Source organism: Olea europaea, chromosome 11 (assembly GCF_002742605.1).
Source record: "Olea europaea var. sylvestris chromosome 11, O_europaea_v1, whole genome shotgun sequence".
Lineage (NCBI taxonomy): Eukaryota > Viridiplantae > Streptophyta > Magnoliopsida > Lamiales > Oleaceae > Olea > Olea europaea.
This window is the reverse complement of record NC_036247.1, coordinates 23,234,565-23,245,785: the sequence shown is the minus strand read 5'-3', so window position 1 is coordinate 23,245,785 and position 11,221 is coordinate 23,234,565. Positions and strand designations below refer to the sequence as shown.

General features: G+C 33.8%; 2 protein-coding genes across 2 annotated transcripts; one reads left to right on the top strand and one right to left on the bottom strand.

Annotated features, from left to right (window-relative positions):
- Window positions 1–133: 133 nt before the first annotated feature.
- On the bottom strand, window positions 134–794 carry LOC111404940. The gene has a single exon (XM_023033665.1). It carries the CDS (start codon window positions 602–604, stop codon window positions 410–412), a length of 195 nt encoding a protein of 64 aa, XP_022889433.1. The 5' UTR covers window positions 605–794; the 3' UTR covers window positions 134–409.
- A 3,301-nt stretch (window positions 795–4,095) lies between these two features.
- On the top strand, window positions 4,096–7,311 carry LOC111404601. The gene is made up of 6 exons (XM_023033387.1): window positions 4,096–4,234; window positions 4,360–4,503; window positions 4,952–5,227; window positions 5,337–5,524; window positions 5,813–5,946; window positions 6,360–7,311. Exons 1-6 carry the CDS (start codon window positions 4,096–4,098, stop codon window positions 7,309–7,311), a joined length of 1,833 nt encoding a protein of 610 aa, XP_022889155.1.
- Window positions 7,312–11,221: the final 3,910 nt, after the last annotated feature.

Sequence of the window (11,221 nt, the reverse complement as noted above, 5' to 3'; positions counted from 1 at the left end):
TTTTAACATGCCCGAGTTATTTGTTAAAATTAGATGTTAAAATATAGTCGATTGTACCATTCATCACAGTCGACTATACCATTTATCACAGTATAATACTACATACCAAATGCTCACGACCGACAAATCTAACTTTAAATTAGTCCAGATTCATTTAACCATGCAACCATAATTGAACCACAAAATATCAACTAAAAATTTCCATGAAACTTTCCAAATTTCAATTATTCTTCCATAGGGTTTCCATCTCCATACATAACCCCTCCTTAATGAAACAAAACCAAAAGTTCAACACAGAATTTTGTGTTTCTTCATTGTATGATCCTATATATTAATGTCGATATATATATCGGGAGAGAGACAGAGATAGAGAGAAACAGAGAGATCTAGAGAGAGAAATGTAAAGGTTTTAAGAAATACTATGTTTCCCAGGATTATCAGCAACTTTGAGAGTCTTGTCGATGAGCTTTCTGGCTTTTTTGCTGCGGATTTCAACCTTGACACTTGCACTCTTGTCCATTTTTACATAAGGCTTCTTCGATTTCTTTAAGGATCTGACCTTAGACTTTATTGACTGCACCAAATTCTCCAACTGAATAGCCATGTTTCGCCTGAAAAACTGGGTTCTTGAATCTGTATGTAAAGTGACTGTTTTTCTTGGGACTCAAGTATATGTATTAAGAAATTTATGTAGGTAAGGTAGGTGGGTAGGGGTGAGATTGCTGAAATCTGATGTTTTGTGGAGTTGTTGATTTAGATGATTTCAAGGAAGAGAGAGTTCACTCAATTAAAGAGCGAGAATGGTACCTCTTTAAGGTTGATATGGGCAATTTTGGCTTTTGAAGAATTTTCCAACAAAGCCACTGAATGTTACTTCATGTATGGAGGGTATTTCTGTACTTTTAAAGTGAACAACATTACAAGAATGTTTAATCCCTGGACCGTGCTAATTGTAGAATCAAGGATGACAACCACTTACATGAATGCTCATGATAAATAAAAAAATCATGGGCTCCGCTTTCATGTGAGTGGCTGTTAACCTCAATTGTACAACTAACAAAATTCTTAACCTCCTATGGCAATCCAATATCGACTAGTTTGTTGTATATTACGTTCTCAACAGATAATAACAAATAAGATTTAAATTATTTATTTGTTATGTATCGTCAAGTTTCTTGAATTTTTTCATTAACGTATATTTGGTACGTTTAACATCATCACACAATATAGATAACAAGTTTGTTAGACAAATTTAAGACCTTAAAATCACAATCCAAATTCTGTTTTAATTTAAAGAATTGTAACTTTCAAAGCTTCTTTTTTCACTAGCATGGTCTAAATGAATTGACTTCAATAGTTACATATCGTAGTCAAATTTGACAACCACTATTATTCAACTTTATACTGTCATGTAAGCATCGGTTAACAATAAAACATGTAACAAACAAGTCACATAGTTGACATAATCATGCTAAAGTGCTTCATATTAAAAAATATAATACATAATTCGATGACAAAAAATAATAATAATAATAATAGAAAATACATTGAAGTCCCCCCCCCCCCCCCCAAAAAAATTTTAGGCCCCCCCCCCCCCCGGGCGCCCTTCAAAGAAATGGGTAACTAATTATTATGGAGGCGCTTTCTTTAATTTTAGAAATTATAAAAATTCTCTTTGAAATTTATTATGGATACATATTTTTCCTATTACTGTTTTTCAATTTTTTTTTAAAAATGACTTTTTAGGTGGGTTCCATAGAAGACTGACTTCTAAGGTAACTATGGAAATTCATAGAATGCAAAAATATATAGAATGAATTCTTTGCTTAAACAATATAATGTCAAGAGAAATCGATTATTTAAAAGAAGAATCTACTGGTGTCTTTGGAATTTCGAAAACAAATAATTTTTCATGTAATAGTCAATTTTATATATATATAGGGTGATCAATGGTGATATCAAATGTCACGGTCGATTTTTAGATCATCCTGAAAAAAAGATGAGATCAAATGGATAATCACATTGTCATTATTTTTAAGAATGAATCAAATCTGAGACAACTGAAAATTTCAAGTATTAACTTTAAAGTAAGTTACTCAAAAGTAACTTTACTTTTTGTTTATGCTTAACGAAACATGAACAAAAGCCTGCTAGATTTGATCTAAAGTCTAAACAATAAACATTAAATTTCGATATATTTTTAATGTCCAATACTGTACACATAATTTACGTGAGACAGTAGAAGCAAAACAACTCCTTCATTCGTATCTAGTAGGGCCGGTCCTGTGATCGTGGGGGCCCGAGACGAACTCCATAAATTGGGCCCCCAAAATCGACGTAAATCAAATTCCAACGGTGTACTATACAACCAATTACTAACTTAAAATTTAGCGTAAAAGATATTTACAAAACATTTCAATTATGTGAGGATTCTTTTATGTTAATTAGTGGGTTTTACCAAAAAAAAAAAAAAATGGAAAAAAAAAATTTTTGGGCCCCCCTTGGAGAGCTGAGCTTGAGGTAGCGGCCTGTTGAGCCTATGCTCAGGTCCGGCTCTGGTATCTAGAATGAGAATGACTAATAAGAAATGTGGAAGTGGACGAGAAAAAACAATGAGTGTTCAAAGGTAGTATGCTCTCGTAATTGGTTGAGGAAATGAGGGTTCAAAAGTTAACACAAAATCAACTTGACATAATCATTTCACACCAAATCCGAAGACTACTATAAAATGGTCAAATTTCAAGTACTTATAGTTAAATCAAAAGCTTTAGATTACTTTCACCTATGGCCTAAATTAATCGACATTTGAATTTAATTTCTAATTTTTTTAGACGAACCAATCATTTGAGTATCGTTCTTATCACAATAATTATTATGAACTTAGAGGTAAATATGAAGAAGGTATTGAGATAAGCACGTTGAACCCATTTCGTTATTGTTTTCATTTTTTTTTCACTTAAGACAATTGATAAATCATTATTGTTTTCAAAATCTTTTTCATGTTCTATACTATGTATGTAATTTACACGAGACCATAGAAGCGAACAACTTCTCCATTCATGTTTAGAATGACAATGACTAATAAGAATTGTCGAAGTGGACAAGAAAAAATCAATGAGTGTTCAAAGTTAGCATGCTCTCTTAATTGGTTGGAGAAATGAGGGTTCAAAAGTTAAAACACAAAATCAACTCGACATAATCATTTCACACTAAATCCAAAGATTACTACAAAATGGTCAAATTACTAATAGTTAAACAAAAGCTTTAGATTACTTTCACCTATAGCCTAAATTAATTGACATTTGAATCCGATTTTTATTTTTTTAGGTCAAACCAGCCATTTCAGTATGCTTCTTATAACATTATTTATCATGAAACTTAGAGGCAAATTAGAAGGTAATGAGAAAATCAAGTGGAACAAATTCCATCGTTGTTTTCAATTTTATTTTTCACATTAGACAGTCGATAAATTAATAAGCTTAAATTTAAAATCACAAGATTGATGGGGGATCTAAAGTTAATTTTTATAAATACATAGGTGGAGGACAGAAATTTTTGAAAATTGAAAATTTGACCATAAAAATTGGTAAATTATTAATAGTGGGTTATACTTATTTTCTAGTTCTTTAAACGATTCACAATGTAAGATGAAGGTAAGGTCAACCTACCCCAGAAAAGCCTTAACCTATTCAATTTTTGATGCTATTTTTTACTGCAAAATCAAAATGTCTTAAAATTCAAATGACCTCTTGGCAACTATAAAAAATGTCTTGCACTAGATTTTTATATATATAAATATAGCAAGGAAACAAATGCAGTATGGAAAGAATCATAAATCTGAACATTGTTGAGAATACCAGAAGAAACCACCAGAACCTGTTACTGACATGGAAGAGTTAGTTAGATTAGTTGATTTTCTGTTAATACCAGACTGTAAACAACTGTATGGAATCTGATTCTTTCATTCTCTATTTAAGGACCAACTGATGTACATTTTACGTGAACTTTATCTTCAATACAATAATTTTTCCATACTCATCTATTTTTCATATTCTCTTAGATTTAGATTCTAGTATCTATTAGTTCAATCTCAAGATGGTATCAGAGCAAAATGATGCTTATGCTTTAGCTCCTGAGCTTTTAGTTTATGATCCTCCTGCTTCAGTTCCTGCATCTGCAACAAAAGCAGAGGACGTTTTCAGTCCCTTTTTTCTGCATCATGGAGATAGTCCTGGCTCTTGATCATTTCTTAGCAGCTAAATGAAGACAACTATGCATCATGGAGTCAATCTGTTGAAATGGCTCTGAGTGCCAAAAACAAGCTGTGTTAACCTGATGAAGGCAATCCGATCTTTCCAGCTTGGAAGAGGTGCAATCATATGGTTATTTCATGGCTTTTGAACTCCATTTCCAAAGAACTTGCTGCTAGTGCCCTGTATATTGATACTGCTGCTGCTATTTGGCCTGATCTTAAGGAGATGTTTTCACAAACTAATGGACCATGTATCTTTCAATTGAGGAAGGCGATCACTTTTCTAACACAAGATCAGTGTTCAGTGAGTGCATATTTCACTAAACTGAAGACACTTTAGGATGAGCTTGGGTGTTATAGACATGTTCCAGCCTCTTTGGTGAAATTTCAACAGGAGGAATATGTCATGCAGTTCCTGATGGGCTTGAATGAGATTTACTCTCAGATTTGAGGTCAAATACTATTGATTAATCCATTACCACCAATTAACAAAGTCTTTTCTCTAGTTGTACAAGAGGAAAAGCAAAAAAGAAATTGCAGCTAGCATCACACATAATCTAGATTCTGTTGCTATGGTTGCTAAAAATTTCAATAGAAATCTTGCACAAGTTGCTAATGAAGGAAGGAACAATTACATTGGACAGAACAATAAGAAAGAGCGTCCTCAATGAAGTCGCTGTGGTCTTCTTGGCCTCATAGTCGACAAATGCTACAAAGTGCACGGATATCCAACAGGATATAAGTTTAAAAACAAGAATCATGTTGTTCATGGAGTTGCAAATCAAGTAGAATATGCTCATGATGTAGCCAATGATCTTGCGCAATTCTCATTCACTAAGAATCAGTATCAACAGCTACTATCCTTAATTCAACCCACTGATGAAGCATCTTTGCCATTCACAGGCACTCGCACTATCAATTCTCAAAATGGAAGCACCTCTGGTTTACAAGAGCATGCCTTAGCAAATCTGGCAGGTATATCATGATTTTTTGCCTCACAATGCATCAGTATTTTGTCAGTGTTTTTCATCTAAATCATATAAAGGTTTTGAAATATTGAGTGTAAATTATGAATGGATTCTAGACATCGGTGCTACAAATCATATGGTATGTACAATTCATTTACTCACAGAAATCACAGTTACAGTTTCACAGTTTGTTAACCTTCCAAATGGTACTTTAGCAAAAGTTACACATGTTGGTTCAGTTAAACTTTCAAACTCGATTGTTCTGGAGAATGTTCTGTGTGTGCCATCTTTTGCATTCAATCTGGTTTGAGTCACTTGCTTGCTTAAACCGGTCAAATGTGCTCTCATTTTATTGTCTGGTGTGTGCTTTATACAAGACCTATGCTCATGGACGACGATTAGTCTTGCTAAAGAGAGAAATGGCCTATTCTATATACTAAATATCACTTCCAAACAACCTAAACATTTTGTTAATTCCGTAACATCCACAATTTCTGATTTGTGGCATCTTAGGTTAGGTCATCCATCTTTGCAACGCCTAAAAATGTTGCAACCTGTCATTTCAAATTTGAATGTAAATACTATAAATCAGTGTGACATTTGCCCTATGGCTAAGTTGCACGGATTACCCTATGTTTCTAGTGAAATAAAGAGTTGTGCTCCATTTGATCTAATACATGCTGATCTATGGGATCCTTTCTCTATTACCGCTATTGATGGTTCAAAGTACTTTCTTATTCTCGTTGATGACTTTACTCGATGTTATGGACTTACTTGTTAAATTCTAAAAGTCAAACCCAATCTGTTATTCCAGCTTTCTTCACTTTAATTGAGACACAATTTAATCTCAAGATAAAGTGCATTCATTCAGATAATGGTTCAGAATTTCACCTTAGAGATTTTTTTTACATCTAAAGGTGTTATACATCAAAAGACTTGTGTTGAATCACCAGAAAACATCAACATCTATTAAATGTTGCTAGAGCCATTCGTTTTCAAGCAAATTTACCTCTTAGTTTCTAGGGTGAATGTATACAAACAACCACTTACATCATCAACAGACTTCCCACTCCCTTACTTCATTGAAAATCCCCCTTTAAAGCTCTTTTTTCCCATAAACAAGATTACTCTCATTTCAGGACTTTTCGTTGCTTATGTTTTGCTTATACGCTCACTAGAAATCGATCAAAGTTTGATTCTCGAGCAATCAAATGTATCTTTCTTGGCTGTCCATATTCTGTCGAGGGCTATAAATTCCTAGATCTTCAAACTCAAGCTATCTTCATATCAAGAAATGTTGTATTTTATGAAGACACCTTTCCATACAAACAACTCCCTTTAAATAATGATGACCCATTTGTCTTACCTAATCCAATTCCAGAACCTTCCTTTCCCATTTTTCCTTCCCATGTATCTCCTATAACTAAAAATGTTTTACCAAACACTTCACCAGATCACCAAAATAACCCTATTCCTCCACCAGAAAATCATATAGCTTCACATGACATAAACCCTCATCTGAGAAGATCTACAAGAATTAAACAAACCCCCTCTTATCTTCAGCGTTATCATTGTCATTTGGCTCAAAATTTTCTTAACAGATTTGATCAGTCCACAAGCATGGTTTTTTCAAGCTTAAGCCCCAGCTGTGATATCCAGAATTATCTTGCTTATGATAAACTTTTATTTTCCCATCGAGCATATGCTCTTAATATCACTAACATGACTGTACCTCAAACTTTTGATCAAGCTATAAAGGATCCCAAGTGGTGTGATGCAATGACTAAGGAAATTAAAGCACTTGAGGATAATAACACGTGGACAATCATCCGTTTACCCCCGGTAAAGTCCCCATTGATTGTAAATGTGTTCAAAATGAAGTTGAAAGCTGATGGGTCTTTGGAAAGGTATAAAGCCAGATTAGTGGCTAAGGGCTATTCTCAAAAAGAAGGTTTTGATTATCTTGAAACCTTTTCTCTAGTGGCAACGCTTACTTCTGTGAGAGTCCTTTTGGCTGTAGCTGCTACTAAGGATTGGAAAAGATCTAGGAACGTTGAAATATTTCCTAGGACTAGAGGTGGCTCGGTCTAAGAAAGGAATTTTTTTGTGTCAAAGAAAATTTGCTCTAGATATTTTAGAAGACGCTAGTTTTAGTGGTGCCAAACTGGCAAACACACCAATGAAGCAAAATGTTAAACTGGATAGAGAAAGTGGAGAACTGTTGAATGATACATCACTTTACAGGAGGTTAGTAGGACGATTGCTGTACTTAACCATTACACGGCCGGATTTGAGTTATGTGATTCAAGTGTTAAGTCAGTTTATGAACCAACCAAGGGAACCTCATTTGGATGTAGCTTATAGGGCACTAAGATACATCAAGAGCACGCTAGGACAAGGGATTTTCTTCCCTAAAGATGATGACTTAATGCTGAAGATATTTTTAGATTTAGATTGGGCCAGATGCCCTGATTTAAGAAGATCTCTAACTGGATATTTTACTTTTCTGGGGAATGCTCTAATACCCTGGAAATCTAAGCAAAATACAGTTTTTAGATCTTCGGTAGAAGCTGAATACCGTGCAATGGCATCTGCATCGTGCGAAATACAATGGCTTTTATACCAGCTGGCTGACTTGGTGATTAAACATGAGAAGTCTACATTGTTATACTGTGATAATCAAGCTGCATTACACATTGTTGTCAACCCCATATTTCATGAAAAAACAAAACATATCGAACTAGATTGTCACATAGTGAAGGACAAGATTAAGGCTGGAATTTTGCACACTATGCACGTCTCTTCAAAAAATTAACTAGCAGACATTATGACAAAACTAGTGGTAGCATCTCTGTTTCATTCTTTATTGTGCAAGATGAATGTGTGCAATATATACACTCCATCTTGAAGGGGACTGTTGAGAATACTAGAAGAAACCACTAGAACATGTTGCTGACGTGGAAGAGTTAGTTAGATTAGTTGATTTTCTGTTAATACCCACCTGTAAACAATTGTATAGAATCTGATTCTTTCATTCTCTATTTAAGGACCAACTGATGTATATTTCACTTGAACTTTATCTTCAGCACAAGAATTTTTTCATACTCGTCTATGTTTCATATTCTCTCAAATTTAGATTCTAGTATCTGTTAGTTCAATCTCAAGAAACATCAATATAATAAGAATGAGACTGAATTTATTATTGTAAAAGAAATTCTAAATCCAATAATAAATTCTAGATCTCGCATCCTTTTCCTTTCATTTAATAAACTATCATTAATGGACAGAATAAACCTTCTCTAGTTAAGCTTATTACACACTTAACTATTCTAAGTATGGTTCTTCTAACATTATTTTTCATGAAACTTAGAGTATGTTTGGTAGAGATTTTAATACAATTAATATCAATTTTTTTATCGTTATTTCACAATTACAACCGTCATTTTTGAACTCTCTTCTCATAAGTATGACCCATTTTATCTCTAACAGTAAAAAAATCAATTAACAAAATCCCTACCAAATAAACACTTAGAGGGAAATTAGAGGTAATGAGATAATCACATGGAACACATTCCGTCACTGTTTCCAATTTTATTTTTCACATTAGACAATCGATAAATTAATAAGCTTAAATTTAAAATCACAAGATTGACAGGGGATCTACAATCAATTTTTATAAATACATGGATGGAGGACAGAAATTTTTGAAAATTACAGATTTGACCAGAAAAATTGGTAAATTATTAATAGTGGGTTATACTTATTTTCTAGTTCTTTAAACGATTCACAATGTAAGATGAAGGTAAGGTCAACCTTCCCCAGAAAAGCCTATAACCTATTCAATTTTTTATGCTATTTTTTACTGCAAAATCAAAATGTCTTAAAATTCAAATGACCTCTTGGCAACTATAAAAAATTTCTTGCACTAGATTTTTATATAAATAAATATAGCAAGGAAACAAATGCAGAATGGAAATAATCATAAATCTGAACATCAATATAATAAGAATGAGACTGGATTTATTATTGTAAAAGAAATTTTTAATCCATTAACAAATTCCAGATCTCGCATCCTTTTCCTTTGGATTAATAAACTATCATTAATGGACAGAATAAACCTTCTCTAGTTAAGCTTATTACACCCTTAGCTATTCTAAGTAAAAAATTGGAAGATTCAAAATCATCTACAAAGACTATGTTCCCCTTTTAAAATTTTATTAGTGAAAAAGTGTAGTGATCGACTGTCTAGAGTCATCCCACAGTGTAGCCAATTTAATAATCAATGGTAAATGAAATGTTGCAAAAGATACACCTCCGCCTACCTTGCATCATATGTCAGATAACATATTGAAATTTACACTAAAAGTACGAAGAAAAAGTGCAATACAGTACTCGACTGCACTACATAGTAAAATATGTTTTAATTTCTTTTTATTCCTTAAAAGCGATCGTCCAATGGGTTGACGGCAGGGCATATGGTACCCTTGGTTGCATTTGCCACACGATAGGAGCTCCTCGGCTCTGTAAACTATGTTTTAGGATTTTTATGTGCGACACTTGCAGTGTGCTCGAATAAAAAGACAGAAAATCAATATACAAGTGTATAATGAGATGATTATTTATGTCATTTTACTATGGTGATTTTAGTAAATAGAAGAATATATATATATATATATATATATATATACCTTGACCTCAAGAAGGATAAGGATATTGTCACATCATTAAACCATTCAAGCAAATGTGGTATCTAGAGTACATCACTTACCCATCCAATGGAATAGGGGGAAAGCAACAAGTCATCAAACACCATTTATTTTTGTTAGAGAAAGGAGGAGCATCCCGATGCTCGTACATTCAAGAATGTGCGAGCAAGGGCTGCCTGAAGGAACGAGCCTGACTCCATTCCTTCCTTTGGTCGGAATGGTCGGCTCGGGGAGCTACACTGAACGCTTTCCCCCCTAAGTCCCCCTTGGGGGGATGATGGAGCGGTACTACCCCTTACTCAATTCCTAAGGAATTGTGGGGCAGGTTAGAGTGGTACGAGCACACGTCACGTAAAGTATCGAACATTTGACATTTGGTTCAAATATGAACCTGAATTAAATGACTAAACTTGTACTTTCTCAACTAAATAGGTAAAATTGGAATACAATTTTTCTGAACTTTTATCCGCAAATTTTATTTGAGAATAAGACATAAGCTTTGGTTGTTTCTCAATATATGAGGAAATAAAAATTTAACACGGTGTTTTCATTTGCCAATTCATTAGTTCAAATGTAGTTTTGTGTTCAAATTTAGTTCTGATTATGTAATCGGCCAAAATTACATTTTAACCGTAAAGTTTGTCATATCAAATTCTTCTCTCTCTCTCTCTCTCTCTCTCTCTCTCTCTCTCTCTCTCTCTCTCTCTCTATATATATATATATATTAATTATTTCACTTATTTTATCTTAGAAAAAACAAAATTACCATTTCCCCTATTTAGAATTAATCAAAATGTATTCATATTGTTGACTTTTGGTCAACTAATGATCCTCTAGACAAAAATCATGCTATAATTCTTCTGCCATCAGGGATTGAAAGATTTGGGACAAAGCTATTACAAATAAAAGGTAACGATACAAGCTGCAACAATTGAAATGCTAGAGACCGCGACTACAATTATCTTTGTATGATGTAGGACATATTTGGGGGAAGAGGCAAGAAAGGAAAAGAAGCAAGAAGGGGAGGAGAAGAAGAAACAGAGCAGCAACACCAGGAAGGTAGAACTCAGGGAAGAGGGTGCAAGAAGAAAACTTATGCATCAAGCATATCACTCATTTCATTCCATTATCGTCCCTTCAAGTTACAGTACACATCCATATATGTAGACAAACACGAGCAAACCTAAAGCATGAAAGGGCCTTGGGCAAGCCCATAAATACAACCCAGTTAAAATAATAAAACATAAAATAAATAACGCGCAAGCAGAGGCGCAAAATAGGTGATGTCCTCATCA

Excerpts from the sequence above, each read along its gene's own strand:
- LOC111404601 (XM_023033387.1), top strand. The coding sequence starts at position 4,096 with ATGGTATCAGAGCAAAATGATGCTTATGCTTTAGCTCCTGAGCTTTTA. Across the intron at positions 5,228-5,336 it reads TGCCTTAGCAAATCTGGCAG|ACATCGGTGCTACAAATCAT; the intron begins GTATATCATGAT and ends AATGGATTCTAG. Across the intron at positions 5,947-6,359 it reads ACCGCTATTGATGGTTCAAA|GACTTTTCGTTGCTTATGTT; the intron begins GTACTTTCTTAT and ends CTCTCATTTCAG.
- LOC111404940 (XM_023033665.1), bottom strand. The coding sequence starts at position 604 with ATGGCTATTCAGTTGGAGAATTTGGTGCAGTCAATAAAGTCTAAGGTC.